Genomic DNA, 15,848 nt, shown 5'->3' on the forward strand with positions numbered 1-15,848 from the left:
ATTATATACCTACATAGTCCATTAATTTCCACAAAAATCCACAAGTAAACTTAAAATTTAACATACATCTTTCTACCTCATTCTCAGCTGTTTTAGCATCTAGTAGGATGGCAATATACGTAGCTGGAGTCTGCGTGGAGTAGATGCATCCCACATATGAACTTATGAAGCTTAGTGCTTCTTAAGCCTGCAAAGACAGAATGATATTTAAATAACTCATCTTTTCTCTTTTTTTCCCATTACATGTTCCTGCTTGTTTTCTTTATGACATTTATAGTGTGTAAAATGTAGTTTACTTGTTGGCCTATTCACTGTCATAATTTATGGCACAAATATTTGTTGAAGGTCTCCTATGTGTGAAACACTGCCGAGTGCTGGGAATGCAGCTGTGAAGTGAACTAGAGAGGCAAGATCCTACTAGAATATGACCTTTCTGAAGATAAGGCCTGGAGCTGAGGTTGGTCAGCTTGGCAGGGAGCCTGGTATCAAAGGTTCCCAGACCTAGGGAGAAGCTGCTGCTGGGATGAGCTGGGAACCAAAATTCTTGGGAGCTTGATGGAAGCCTTGTGCCATTGGAACTGCCTAGGGTTGAAGGAGCCTGCCAGAATTCTGGAGCCATAGGAGCCCCCTGGAGCTGTGGAAGCCTACAGAATCCAGGATAGATCAGCAGACGAGGTTCATGGGGGTCGGCTGGGAGTTTGAAGTCAAGGATGCTGCCTCAAGCTTTGGGATCTAGTTGGGGCCTCTGGATCCAGCAACACTGGTGTGAGCTGGAGGCAGCGTTTGCCAGAGTCCACAGGGAGCCCCCTTGTGCTTCAAGAGGTGACCTGGTGCTGAGGTGGGCCAACTCTGAGATCTGTGGTCAACTCAAGTGCTCACTTCACTCTATTTACCCCATGGTCCATGCTGAGCTACCTAGGCCTATGTTGTTCAAGGGTCAGTTGTATATGGACAGTTGATTTTTGACAGTGGTGGAGAGACAACTCAATAGAGAAAGAATAGTCTTATCAACAAATTGCAGTAGAAAAATTGATGTCCATATTTTTTTAAAAATGAAGTTTGATCCAGACTTTTTCAGTGTATTCAAAAAGTAACTCTCCAATTTATCATGGACCCAAAAAAAGAAATTAGAAAATGTTGAGAAGATGTACAAGAATCTGAAGACATATTTAAAAGTTATCCACCTATCTCATGATCCAGCCTTTCCATTTCTATATGCCCACAAGAAAAGAAAGCAAGTCTCTTCAAGACTTGCACATGAGCATCCATAGTCAATTTATGTGTAATGGCTAAAACCTAACTGGCTAAACCAACAGTATTGATGAATCTCAAAGTAATTAGGCTAAGTGAAAGAAGACAGAAGTGTACACACTGTGATTCTGCTTATATAAATCTAGAAAATGCAAACTGATCTATAGTGACAGCAGATCAAACTTCAACTTCCTCTGTTATAAAATGACTGTAATCATTATATGTTATCCCATGAGGATATTTGATAAAACTTCAATGATATAGGTAAGCATTTAAAATGTCAGTGTTGGAAAAAAAAATAAAATGTCAGTGTTGGTTACAGGGTGATGTCAACAAAATGGCAACATAGAAATTTCTAGCACTCATCTCCCACCCAAAGACAACATTTACAAAAATACCTTCACAAGAGCCAAGGATTCTAGATGAGGGATACAGCAATTGAGTGAAGCACAGAAATAAGAAAAGACACAGTAAATATTCACACTCTACCACCTTCACATCCTCCAGGCCTAGGCAGCTCAGCATGTGAGCAGCAGCAGCTCCTCCCTAGTTCTGGGAACCTCCTTTGATACCAGGCTCCCTGACAAGCTGACCAACCTCAGCTCCAGGCCTTATCTTCAGAAAGGTCATATTCTAGTAGGATCTTGCCTCTCTAGTTCACTTCACAGCTGTATTCCCAGCACTCAGCAGTGTTTCACACATAGGAGACCTTCAACAAATATTTGTGCCATAAATTATGTCAATGAATAGGCCAACAAGTAAACTATATATTACACACTATAAATGTCAAAAAGAAAACAAGCAGGAAGATGTAATGGAAAAAAAGAGAAAAGATGAGCTATTTAAATATCATTCTGTCTTTGTAGGCTTAAGAAGCAGTACTAGGCTCACAGGTTTCTATTCTAAAAGATAATTTTGTTTAAAGAGGAGATCATAAGACAAAGGTAGATTTCAATTTTTGAATTTTATTTTTTATCCAAGTACAAATTCATGTAGCAGGAATGACAATGATGTTACAGTGTCTTTCTCTCTTTTTTCTTTCTCTTTTTTTTTTGCATGTTGTTTGAGGAAACATGTACTTCTCCATTTTAATTCAAAGTTCTAGTGACCAAAGGTCTATGGTTCTACAACCTTTAAAATTCTCAACTTGATTCTATTCATTAAGTTTAAAGTACAGAATTTTTATCAAAGTCCAAAGCTGTCGTCATCGACTATGCTGTTCGTGTAAATTGCTGTATGAAAGATTTCTATAGATCCAAGAGAATAGGATGCCTTACAGTGTGGAACTGTATTCGTAACTAACGTGCCTACAATTTTCCCTGTGGTATGTGTCAATTCAATGATGTAACCTTCTTCACTTAGTCCTGTGCAATGCACCCTGGGCATCTCAGTAAATTTTGTTTTCACATAGGCAAGTAGCCTTGCACTTTTCCTTTAGCAATTCATGCTCACATCCAGCTGTCTTCTTTAAAGAATCACAGTTACTAAGCAGATCTTCATACTCGCAACTATTGGCTGTGAGAAAAAAAAATGAGTTCCTCATTATCATTTTCCTCACTAAGAGCAAAACAATCCATACATTCAAAGTACATGAGACAGGTAGAACTGGACAAAACAAATCAACATCAGTTACACAATGATGGGCTTACCCTTTCTTGAGGGACATATCAGGTGCCTTAGTTGAAGCCACTGATTAAACCACCATTTTAAAAAATTTTGAACTTGGTAGTATGTTTCTAATATAAATTTCCCCATTTTTCTCCCTTAGCCAAGAAAGCTAGATAAATATAAATAAATCTCTCCACATGCAGTCTAATATGAGAACCGCTAGTCAAATACAGATATTTAAATTTAAATTATTCTAAATTAGACAAAGTAAACAATTTAGTTCCTTTTTTTAAAACAATTTAGTTCCTTAATCTTACAACCATATTTTAAGTGTTTAAAGGGCCACATGTGACTACTGACTACTTGTAAGACACATGCTGATTGAGAACATTTCCTTCATTTCATACTATTGAACAGCACTGCTTCAGACTCCAGTGCTTTCTTTCTGAAGAAAGAAATTTATATGGGAAGATAAAGATGCAAAACCATGATAATATGTCTTCTTTTCTTCTCGTATTTCTTCTTAGATCCTCCCTAGGGGCTACAATCTCAACGAATCTCAAGCTAAATGCATCATACCACCTACAAGGCTGACAATTTTTGGGTGTGGTCTCCCTCTACCCTACCCACAATCTCAGAGAAAAGGCTCTCTGACAACTCAGTAATTTAGGCCAATAACTGGACCAGTTTGAATTCTTTCTTCCCTACTTCTGACTAGCACTCAGTCAGTACAGGTAACAAATACTGGCTATTCTATTCCTTGTTTTCCAACCTCGTCCAGTTTTCTTCATTTATTTTGTCAGTAATGCATTAAAGAGACCTTTTTTCCCCCCCATGGATTTCAGTGGTTTTCTAGCTGGCTTCCATCCAATTGTTTTTTTATACTATTGCTAGAAAGCTCTTTATAAAACATAGTTCTGTCCCTGTCACTCTTATTTAAAATCTTTCAATTGAGTGCTTATTGATAATAGATGAATTCCAAGCTTCTTACCAAATAGCATTCAGAAGAGCTATAAATATGTAACTTTTCCTTCTTTAGTTGATTTTACAGCTTTAATATAATCAATATTCTGAATTATAGCTATATAGTTCAGTCAGTAAGAATGTTGACCAATGATGAATGCAGTTGAAGGGTAAAAATCTCAATGAATGAGATTCATCCCCTCTATTATTCATAATAATTTTATACAAGTATCCCAACCATAAAAAGCTAACAGCTATTTTTATTTCTTTTCACTACAACTTTAGAAATTACATATATGACATTTATTTTAGTCTCTTCATTTGCAACAATATTTTTGTGGGTTCTGTGAGCCAACATTATATATAGATTTGATTTTGTCATTAAAAATGTGCAGTAAACTACTATCAAATTATAGGGAAAATGATTATTAAGTTAAATATTATGATTCTAATTATACTATAGAAAAAAGTAGTTGGCATAATGAATTCTTAGCACAAAAGTAACATAATATTTGGTTTGCCTGTCTAGATTGAGCTATATTGTGATCTTATACCTACAGACTTGCATTTCAAAATAGGACTTTTGACATAATGTCACTAACTTTGATGAAATGAATTATTTACCAGAAACATGTATAATTAATATTAATGGGCCATGCATAGTCACAAAAATATGTTGACAGTAGATCTTTCATTATCTTACATATGGTAATATTCTTTTTTGTTACAAATAATATGTAGGTTACTAAAGTGTGTAAAATGTTTACATAAACACACACTGTTCCGTAACATAATTGTCTTCTCCATAAAGATATTACTTATGTTGGTTACTTTAGCAGATTTCTTACCCATGAAAAGAAAATGAAATATCAAACTTTTATTATAATAGCAGGGCAATCACTTCAAACTTACTGCATAATCCATTGTCACAGTTACCAGGGCAACTAGCACAAGGTGTTCCTTGTTGGTAAGGGTTATTCTTTTTACTCACATTATTGCCACTGAAATTTAAAACACATAATGTCAAATATTTGTCACTTTATAGTTTAGCTTATACTCCCCAAGAGCAGTACAAATTACTAAATATTTTCAGTTACATTAAAAAAAACTGAAAAATTACAACTCCCAGTGAGCAATTCAGGTAACATTCAAATTAAGAAAATACTTCACATATTGACCCATCTTCTTGACTATAATTCTTCAGGCTGAGCAACTAAATCAGATTAATTGGAGTCTTAAGTACCTAGAGCATCTTTCCATGTGGCAACATTCTCTTCATCTGCCAACAGATTCAGTCAAATTGGTATGGCAGTACAGCCCTATGTGCTAGCTAGAGGTAGAACATATCCATCAGAGAGCCAAAAGAACTCCTGGGAAGCAGGAGGTTGCTGTTTAGAAAAAACTGTTTAATGTTACAACATCATTTTATATCTAAAAGATAATAAAATACAAAATCTCTCTAGTAGAAACCAGAAACAGTAAAGCTCCAGTACATAAATACATATAATTTTACCTTCCAGATGGAGGTATTGATATTTAAGTAGTGGTATGTATTACTGGGACAGGGAAAGAAAGAAATTTGTGAGTTTCTAGAGTTGGTATGTGAGAAATTTTTATGTTTCCCAAAAAGGGAATGTTCATTGAAAAGTTTTGACAAGCATGAGTGCAATCACATACAGTTACAACTCACTGGTGATCATTACTACTGGGCATTTAGTTCATCTGAAATACAAGAGAGTCCAATCTCAGTATGTCAAGTGAGCCAAGAACACAAGGCCATGCATCTGAAACTCAGTTCCTTCACAGAATATAGGTGAACATGTGTAAGAAATGTGGGTAAGACAAAAACATATTATGGCAGTTCTGAAAAAATGTGAAAGACACAAACATATTCTGGAAGCTCTCTCACCACTGCTTTCCATCATTATTCACTCCAGCTCTCACCTCAGATGCCTGGCTCCAGATCCTCCTCTCTTAGAGCCAGCCAGTGGATGCACTATTATAGGATTTCAATTCTTTCTACTATACCCTAGTAAGTGCCTGCAGGAAAATGACGTTGGAGGTCTACTTCTCACCCTGGAGATGCATATGCTCCAGTTACCTATAGTCTAAAAATAAATCCTGTAGGAGCCTGGTTTTAGGGGCCTCCTTGACTCCAGTGGCAAGGAATTTCAGACATTGAAAGAGATTAAGGTTAACAGGTATATTGAGATTAGATTTTCATTATATCCACAGAATTTATTATGGGTAAGTTCAAACATGATCCCTGATGAAAAACATATTTCCTGCTGCAAGCTAGGACCTTAAAGCATGGCTCATTGTGGAGAATTGGTGAAAACTTCTGAAAACCAAAACTTCTGAAGATGTTCTTTTCTGGACTCTGAAGCACATTAAAGATCTCTTGAAAAACCTTTGAGACCCAAAAGAAGGAATTCTCTGTGATGGTAATAATGTAGGTGGTTTTTTAGATAAGCAGGGCAAGGAATATCTTAACAGGAAGAACCGAAATCTGTCATCCCCTACTTGTCATTCCACTACCTGCCCTTGCTTATCTATTAAGCTGCCATTCTCTAGAGTATGAAGTTAGTGAGAATTGATGCTATCAAATCTAGGGAAATGTGCACTACCCATGCTCATGGATAGCCATGAGCCCAAGGGAAAGGCGACTGAGAGAAAAGATGTCACTTTGTAACTGAGGACAGAGAGCTTCAGATTTTGTATTTGGAATGGAGAACATAGTCTCTTCCATGATAATTTGAATGTATCTCAACTTAAAAGCATTTCCAAAGATTTATTCCTTCTGGATGGACCTAGAGGGTATTATGCTAAGTGAAATAAGTTGGACAAAAAAAAAAAGAAATAAGTTGGACAGAGAAAGACAGATACCATATGATTTTACTTACATGAGGATTCTAAAAAATAAAATAAAAAGCAGAAACAGATAATAAGTACAAGAACAAACTGATATTTGCCAGAGGGGCAGGAATGGGAAGATGGGCAAAAGAGTTGAAGGGAAATGGGAGATACAGGCTTCCAGTTATGGAATAAATGAGTCATGGGGATAAAAAAGTACAGCACAGGGACTATAGTCAATGGTTTAAAAGCATTGGATGGCAACTGGTGATAGCTACCCTTGTGGTGAGCATAGCATAAAGTAGAGACCTGTCACTATGTTAAACACCTAAAACTAATGTGACATTGCATATGAACTACGTAATGATTTTTAAAAATGAAAAAAGGATTTATTCCTTCCCTTCACTGAATTATGTTTTATATTCTAGTTTGTTTACTATACAAGAATTTTCAAATATTAAATTGCATTTAGTGGTATTGCACTACCCTCTAAGGTATATACTTACGCAGGACAATATTGGCAAACATAGTAGTATTTTAGACTCTCTTGATTGGGACAATAGGCAATTCCACATCCAACACGATAAGAAGAGTACCAAACAAGCTACAAATCCAGAAAGGAATATATGAAAGTACATTAAAGAGGGAAAATATTGAAAAAAAATAGTGGCAAATGTAAAACAAAAAAATGTTACTATTATAGTCGGTAGCCAGGTACCCTTCAAAAATAATTAGTTCAATTATTGAAACAAATCACAAATTTTAAAATACTGTATTTTAATGTCCATTAACTATTTTATCCATTTCTAATTCTGAAAAAGTATAGAACATGCTTCCTTCCCAAGAGTTATACCAGCAATGGAAAAAAATGACAGCTCTAGATGAAGTACCAGCCAAGACTATTATATCTATTCAGGCTCTTACCCAAATTGAACATTGGACTTGGTCATAATTCAGAGATGCTTTCATATTAAAGCATTTGTGATGGAAGTATTTTCATTCTTACCTGGGTGTAATGTCCAACAACTGCACTGGAACTCTTTGGTCCTACACCATAGACAAAATTATGGCGCTCCTCATACCAGTTTTGGATTGCATCTGACCAGGAGGTAGGGTCACTTGACATATAGAGATTCTCACCACATTTTGTACCTAAAGAGGAATGGATTGTTCTTGAAGAAGCAATAAACATGCAATGGCAAAAAATATCAACTATATGAACACAAGGATGTTGCCCTTCAAACACAGTGCCTATACTCATAACTGTTAATACATAATAAAAAGGCTTCTGTATTTCTCAGCCCTAAAGCTGAATAGAAGACAGATCTGTCTTGGTACACCTGGATGGCTTAGTGGGTTAAGAAACTGACTCTTGATTTCAGCTCAGGTCATAATCTCAGGGTCCTGAGATTGAGCCTTACACATCAGGCTCTCCAACTCAACAGGGAGTCTACTTGAGGATTCTCTCTCTCTCCTTCTCTCCCTGATCCAGCCCTCTACTTACACACATTCTCTCTCTAAAATAAATAAATAAATAAATAAATAAATATTTTAAGACAGATCTGTCTAGCATGCTGAGGTTGTCATCAACATGCATAACTTGGAATAGGTTAAGAAGACCTTATGCTTTAATAATCCTCTGGAGTATCAGAGATACATTCTTTTTTATGCTAAATTCTTCACATATGTAATGTCTCCTGTGCTCTCAGCTTTGTACTGTAAATTTGCAAAAGACACTGACCAACTTTTTCTTCTTTTTCTCTTCCTGTTGTCTGCCTTCACCAGAGATTTTGCACATATCGGACCCTTTCTAAGTGTTTATGATTATGATTTTGTGTGCACTTGGAAAAAAGTTCTACAAGCAGTCTCTAAGGGCTCCAATTAAGAGGCAACTGACATCAGGATAGATGGCAGATTTCAAAGCTTTTGGGTCCTCTCTTAATCACTAAATCAGAATGTCCTAAGGCCAAATCTTATTAGGCAAAGAAGAGCCTTGCAGATGGTGACATCAGCAAGATGGTGGAGTAGGAAGCCCTGGACTCTCCTTCCTCTAACAATTACCAGCAACAATTCCTAAACAATTTGCCCTTGAGGGAAATCCAAAAGTACCCTGGGAGAATATGAACCCAGACTCACTGCCCCTGCAGGGAAACTGGGACACCCTCTTGCTAGAATGCCTACGTTCAGCCCAGTGCCTGTCATCTGATCAGGAAAGTGTCCCCTAGCTCCCAGCTTCTCCCAGGGGAAGCAAATAGTTGGTTCATGTGTCCAGTGTTCCAACCTTCTGTAAGGAAGCTTGCCAATTGTCTGGCTTCTTGCAACTCTGACAGTCAGGCAGAGGCTAGCCCCCCCCCCCCCCAGACCAGAATGGAGATGGTGGCATTGGCGGTAAGTACCATATTTCTTTCCCTTGGCTCAACACAGAGCAAGTAATTGAAAAATCTTAGTTCTCAGCTTCCTCCTGGGGAAGCAAAGAGTTGATTGATGTGCCCAATGCTCCAATTTCTCCAAGGCTGCCTAAAGACCTGACATCTGTCTTGCCAGTCTTGGACCTCTGATGGGTTTGGCATAGTTACAGTGCTGCACCCTGAGTGAGAGCAGAGACGGTGGTTTGGATTGGTAGATGCCAATGATCCTCTCCCCAGCTCAGCACAGAGCAAGTAGACAACACCACTGCTGCCCGTTTCCCCCTTGGGAGGGAAAAAGTTGGCCTGTGCATCCAATGCCACAGGTTTTCCAGATACTGCTTGAAGAATTGACTTCTGACTTGCCTCTCTAAGAATGTTAACAGGCCTAGCATAACCAAGATTTGGAGCCATGAGAATAGAGATTTGGGTTCATAGTTGCCATAGCTTTCCTTCCTAGTTCAGCACTGAATGAGCAGATAAAAATCCCAAGCTTCTAGCCTCTTCTTAGATAAGGAAAGAGTTGGATGGAATGCCCAAAGATCTGTCTTTTTTCAGAAGGTTGCTTGAGGAATTTACAATAGATCTTTTCTGACCACAATTTTAATAGACATTCTCTAAAGTGTACAAATGGCCAACAGGTATGTAAAAAGGTACTCAATATTTCTCATCACAGGGAAATGCAAATCAAAACCACAATGAGATATCATCTTATATCTTTTATGATGTCTATAATGCGGAAAGAAAAGGACAACAAGTGACGATAAGGATGTGAAGAAATTGGAATCCTGTACACCTTTGGTGCACAAAAAAATGGGGTAGCTGCTGTGGAAAAAAGTATAGAAGTTCTTCCAAAAATTAAAAGTAGAACTACCAAATGGTCCCGTAATGCCACCTCTGAGTATTTATTCAAAAGAATTGAAATCAGGATATTGAAGAGATATTAGCATTCTTCATATTCATTGTGGCACTATTCACAATAGTCGGTATATGGAAACTAAAATCCATGGACAGATGAATGGAGGAACAAAATGACACACATATATACACCATGGATGTCATTAATCCTTAAAAAAGAAGGAGATTCTGCAATAATTAAGACAATGTGGATGAATCTTGAAAACATGATATTAAGTGAATTAAGCCAGTCATAGAAAGACAACAATTGCATGATCCCATTTATATGAAGTAACTTAAATAGCCAAATTCATAGAATTAGAGTAGAACAGTGATATCCAAGGATGGGGGGAAGGAGAAATGGGGAATTACCAGTCAATGGGCATAAAGTTTCAGGTAAGGAAGATGAATACTTTCTAGATGAATAAATTCTGCTATACAATATTGTACCTAAGTCAATAATATTGTTTAGTAGACCTAATTATTTGTTAAGGGTGTAGGTCTCATGTTAAGTGTTCTTACCACAATAAAATTAATAAAAAGAAAGAAGTGACTTGATGCCCAGAAACTTCTATCTTTTCAAGCTCTCAATTACTATTTATATCTTGTAGCTTGAAAAATAATATCTACATGCTGCTTAAAGAGAGTACAAGATATTCTTGGCTATCTCTTTTAATATGGATAAAAGAAACTAAGAATCTAATAGTAAACTTGCATCTTTAAGACCATTTGTTTTAATCTTCTACTGAATGCAGTCATTCTCTTCATAATTCCATTAACAGAACAACATTAACAATATAAATAATAATTGTAATGACATTACAGGTAAAAATTCATTGCTTTCAAATTGAGCTTGCCTATATATAGATTATAGTTGCTAATATAAATATTTTATTTATATTTTTTAAAGATTTTATTTATTTATTCATGAGACACACAGAGAGAGAGGCAGAGACATAGGCAGAGGGAGAAGCAGGCTCCCTGTGAGGAACCCGATGTGGGACTCGATCCCAGGATCCCAGGATCATGACCTGAGCTGAAGGCAGACACTCAACCACTGAGCCACTCAGGTGCCTAATAATATCAATATTTTATGTAAGGCTTATGGACAAAACTTTTTTTTTTCTTTCATAGTATTGATAATATTTGATAAGGATTCAAAAATTCAAAAATGAATCAACAAACCCAAATTATTTATCATGATTTTGAAAATTTAAGTATTTTTAGAGAAAAATTCAGGAATAAATCACCATAATTTATTTAGTATACCTTATGAATACAAAAGAAGAGATATAAAAACACCAAACAGCTATACAATATCACAAAAAGAGCAGTGGATTAGAAATCAATAAGCCTGATTAACTTTCCAGTATATGACACACTTCAGATTGTGTCTTGAGGAAGTCATTCCTCCCCTGGCCTCTTCTCATCTTTAAATTTGGGGAAATGATAGTACATGACCTGTTGACTCATGAGCTGGTTGGGAAGAACAAATGAAGTATTGTTTCAGCTGTTATTTGCATAATGTAAATGATTAACAAGCACAAAATAGTACCTATAATTCTCTCTCCCTCTACAGATACTTTAATTTTAAAAGAACTACAGGGGCACCAGGGTGGCTCAGTCTGTTAAGAATCTGACTCTTGATTTCAGCTCAGGTCATGATCAGGTCGTGAGATCAAGCCCTGCATTGGGCTCTGTGCTCAGTGTGGAGCCTGCTTGAGATTCTTTCTCTCCCTCCCCCTCTACTCCTTTCCCCTCTGCTTGCACTCTCTTTCTAAAAATAAATGATAACAATAAGAAATTTAAAGGAGCAGTATAAGCAACATTTATATTCTAAGTCTTTTTAGAACATCCCAGAATGTTTTATTCTATTTGATGTTTCCAATATTATTATATTTGTTCATTTATCAAACAAATATTTACTCATTTACATACTGGTTTTTCGGTCCTCTGGCACGCTGTGTTCTAAAGTGCACTTGTTTGCCCACTTTTGGGCATTTGCTGCCGCATCTCTGTTCCATTCCTAAATGTCATAAGAAAAAAAAACACTTTAAAGAGTCAACTTTAATGAAGCATATAGTTCCATGATATGATTGGTGGATTGATTTGTACTACTTTAACTTCTTTGATATATTACATAATCATCAGTGGTGTGAAACCTTTTTGTTAGCGAGGTATGTGCGTGTGTTTTTCGCTCCAGCAACAATTTCCAAATGAGGAGAAGTTCATAAATGATGTGTCTACTAAGAGAAATATCTAATATCTAATAACATGATAGTAGAGGAACCACATGTGGGATTTTTAGTGATGGGGCTACTCTAAATATTCAACATGTAAAGACTTCAAATTATAGTTCTTTAGTAATAAGCAGGCCTAGATTATTCCCTATTTCATTTGCAGCCCATTGCATTCAGATGGGAAATATGTGGTTTTTATGGACTATATCCTGGAAAGTGGGCTGTTATGTATTCTAAATGGCACTGATTTTGACAGAAAAGGGACTTTAACGGGTGTCTGGCTGGCTCAGTTGGTAGAGAATGGGATTTTTGATGTTGGGGTTCGAGCCCCAAATTAGGCATAGAGATTACTTAGAATAAAATGCGTGAAGGAAAGGGGCCTCCTTTATTTTAGACTAGGGTACATAGTGAACAAAATTGCAGTGACTTCATATTTGATGTCTGAAGATTTGGCTTCTAATTTTGCCTTCCCAACTTAAGAGCCCTGTAACCTTGACAGATTATTTAACCATTATAAGGAAAATTAGTTTCTGCTCTGCCCACATTACACAGCTCAAATGAAATAGTAAAACAGAAACAAAACTTGTAAGCAAAGTTCTTCAGAGATGCCAGTTACCAGTTCCCTGCTCTAATCACTGCTGATTCACACATGAGCCTTTATCACTGCCTCTTACCATCTTTAGCATGTTGCTGGCAGGTGGAGAGACTGATTTCCTTAGTTCATTGTGTTTATTTACAATCTCCTTCTGGACTTGCGTTTGAGTGGTTAACAAAGCAGTAAAGGATGGATCCTAAAGGGAAATAACATTAAAGTTACCCTTCTAACATTTGTTAAAATTGCATTTAAGAATGAATAAGTGAATTCAAGAGAGCAAAGATCATTCTGAAAAGCATTCAGTTCAAGTCAATATTAGTTGTTAAGCATTGCCAATGAACCTGAGCCAAAGCTATGAGAAATACGAAAGAAGTAATTTGAAGCTTTGAGAATGAGGATGAAATTCATGGCATGACAAATTAAAATCTCCTTTGAGGCCACAGATGCCAATTTCTAGTTTCAAGGGAACTCATTGTGCTTTTTCTCTTTTCATGGCCCTTTCAATCCTGTTATCTCTCTAACTCCATCCATGTTATTGCAAATGGCAAGATTTTATTCCTTTGTATGGCTGAATAATGTTTCATTATGTGTATATACACAATAATATAGCATATATATATCAGGTATGTCTGATATATAATATATGTATCTACATATATCTATACATATCTCTCTCTATATATATATACTCCTTTATCCATTCATCTATCAGTGGACACTTGGGCTGCTTCCATAATTTGGTTAATGTAAATAATTCTGTAATAAACATAGGGATTCATATATCTTTTCTAATTAGTGTTTTCATATATTTTGGGTAAATACCTTGTAGTCAAATTACTGGATCATATAGTAATTCTATTTTTAATTTTTTTGGAAAACCTCTGCATTATTTTCCACAGTGGCTGCACCAGTTTGCATTCCCATCAACAGTTCACAAGGGTTCCTTTTTCTCTACATCCTTGCCAACAATTTGTTTTTTTGTGTTGTTGATTTTATCCACTCTGACAGGGGTGAGTTGACATCTCATGGTTTTGATTTGTATTTCCCTGATGATGAGTGACATTGAACATCTTTTCATGTGTCCATTGGCCATCCATAGGTCTTTGGAGGATGTTTGTTCATGTCTTCTGTCCATTTTTAATTGAATTATTTGTGCATGTGTGTTGAGTTGTTTTGGTTCTTTATACTTTTTAGGCACTAACTCTTTATCAGATATATCATTTGCAAATATATTTGTCCATTCAGGAGGCTACCTATTAGTTTTTTTTTATTGTTCCCTTTGCTGTGCAGAACCTTTTTATTTTGTTGTTGGCCCAATATTTATTTTTGCTTTTGTTTCCCTTGCCTCAGGAGACAGATCTAGAAAAATGCTCCCTCAGCCAATGTAAGAGACATTACCATCTGTGCTATCTTCTAGGATTTTCATGGTTTCAGGTCTCATATTTAGGTCTTCAATCCATTTTGAGTTTTCTTTTGTGTATGGTAGTGAGAGTTTTGCTTCTTACCAATTTTGATGCCTTTTATTTCTTTATGTTGTTTAATTGCTGTGGCTAGGACTTCCAGTACTATGTTGAATGAAAGTGGTGAAAGTAGACATCCTTGACTTGTTCCTGACTTAAGGGGGAAAGCCCTCATTTTTTCACTATTGAGTATGATTTTGGCTGTGAATTTTTTATATTAGGCCTTTATTATACTGAGACTTTTTATCATGAATGGATGTTGTACTTTGTCAAATGCTTTTTCTGAATCTGTTGAAATGATCATATGGTTTTTATCCTTTTTTCTTATTCATGTGACATATTGCATTGATTGTTTTGCAAGTATTGAATAAATACTACTTGATCATGATGTATGATTTTTCAATTGTATTGACATTGTTTTAAACAATAAATTTTATTTTTAATGGGTGGGCTAATAGTCTATAAAAATAATATATCTACATCCTAATCCCCAGAATCTGTCAATATAAGCTTAACTGGATACGAGTCTTTCCAGATAGAGTTAAGGATCTCAAGATTGAATCACCCTGAATTATCCAAGTAGGACCTAAATCCAATGGTAAGTATTCTTATAAGAGATACAGGAGAGATCATGTGAAAAGGGAAGCAGAGAATAAGTGATATAGCCACAAGCTTAATTATCACAGTGATTGGTCGAAGCCACCAAAGCTAAAAGACATGGAACAGATATCCTCCTAGTTCCGCCAGCAGGAGTATGGCCTTACTGATGTCTAGATTTTAGGCTTCTGGCCTCCAGAACTGTGAGAGAATAAATTTCTATTGTTCTAGTCCACCCAACTTGCATTCATTTCTTACAACAGCCCTGAGAGCTTAATACATTATTTAATTATTTATCTGAAATATGGTTTCATCATGTATTGAATATCTAAGTTATTAGTGAGATATTTTCTTTCTTTTTTTTGGAGGGGGGGTACTAAATCTTTGAAATCTAGTGTATATTTTACAATTACGGTATGTAAGCCACATTGTAAGTATTCACTGGCCACATATGACTGGTGGCTCTAAGCTAGCAATGAGTACTTTATGATATACCAATCACTCTTGCCCCTTCTAGTCTCAAAGGACCTAGCCATCCCATAAACTTTTGTGGATAGCTTTAGAAAGATTTTCCAGTTTAACTTTACCTTTCCTTCTGTGGGTAAAGATGGAAGCAGAACAGCAGCCAGAAACACCACGACTGGGAATAAAGCCATTTCTGGGAAATAAGTCAAAGAGAACAATGGTCTGCATTAAAACATGTAGTACACAGCTCCCTGACTATGAGGAAAAACCAATGTAGTGACCTTGGTTAGTCTAAAGGAACTGTAATTCCGAAATTCATAAAAAATGTAGCAAGAGAAGATCGTTATTTGGTGCCAGTAAAACCATAATGGAACAAACTTTGTCACTGATAGGGACAATAAAAAATAAACTGAAACACTTGACTAATGCTCTTGAAGTATACCTGTATAGGTTAGGGACATGTCATCATATTTCTACCTAGTTCTATTGCTCTTAAATCCATTAAAAATATGGA

At 36.2% G+C, this 15,848-nt stretch overlaps 1 protein-coding gene across 1 annotated transcript; it reads right to left on the reverse strand.

Annotated features, from left to right (window-relative positions):
* Positions 1–2,638: 2,638 nt before the first annotated feature.
* Positions 2,639–15,528, reverse strand: LOC129512972 (cysteine-rich secretory protein 2). The gene is made up of 7 exons (XM_055330594.1): positions 15,457–15,528; positions 12,892–13,008; positions 11,916–12,003; positions 7,682–7,827; positions 7,182–7,279; positions 4,735–4,823; positions 2,639–2,766 (listed from the first exon to the last, which is right to left on the reverse strand). The coding sequence occupies exons 1-7, from the start codon at positions 15,523–15,525 to the stop codon at positions 2,639–2,641; spliced, it is 735 nt and encodes a 244-aa protein (XP_055186569.1). The 5' UTR covers positions 15,526–15,528.
* Between the last annotated feature and the right edge of the window lie 320 nt (positions 15,529–15,848).

The sequence above is a fragment of the Nyctereutes procyonoides genome, unplaced genomic scaffold (assembly GCF_905146905.1).
Source record: "Nyctereutes procyonoides isolate TBG_1078 unplaced genomic scaffold, NYPRO_anot_genome, whole genome shotgun sequence".
NCBI classification, from domain to species: domain Eukaryota; kingdom Metazoa; phylum Chordata; class Mammalia; order Carnivora; family Canidae; genus Nyctereutes; species Nyctereutes procyonoides.

Coding starts and splice junctions, on each gene's coding strand:
- LOC129512972 (XM_055330594.1), bottom strand. CDS start 15,525: ATGGCTTTATTCCCAGTCGTGGTGTTTCTGGCTGCTGTTCTGCTTCCA. Junction 13,009..15,456: donor CTTTACCCACAGAAGGAAAG/GTAAAGTTAAAC, acceptor ATTTCCCTTTAG/GATCCATCCTTTACTGCTTT. Junction 4,824..7,181: donor GTTTGCCAATATTGTCCTGC/GTAAGTATATAC, acceptor TTTAAATTTCAG/TGGCAATAATGTGAGTAAAA.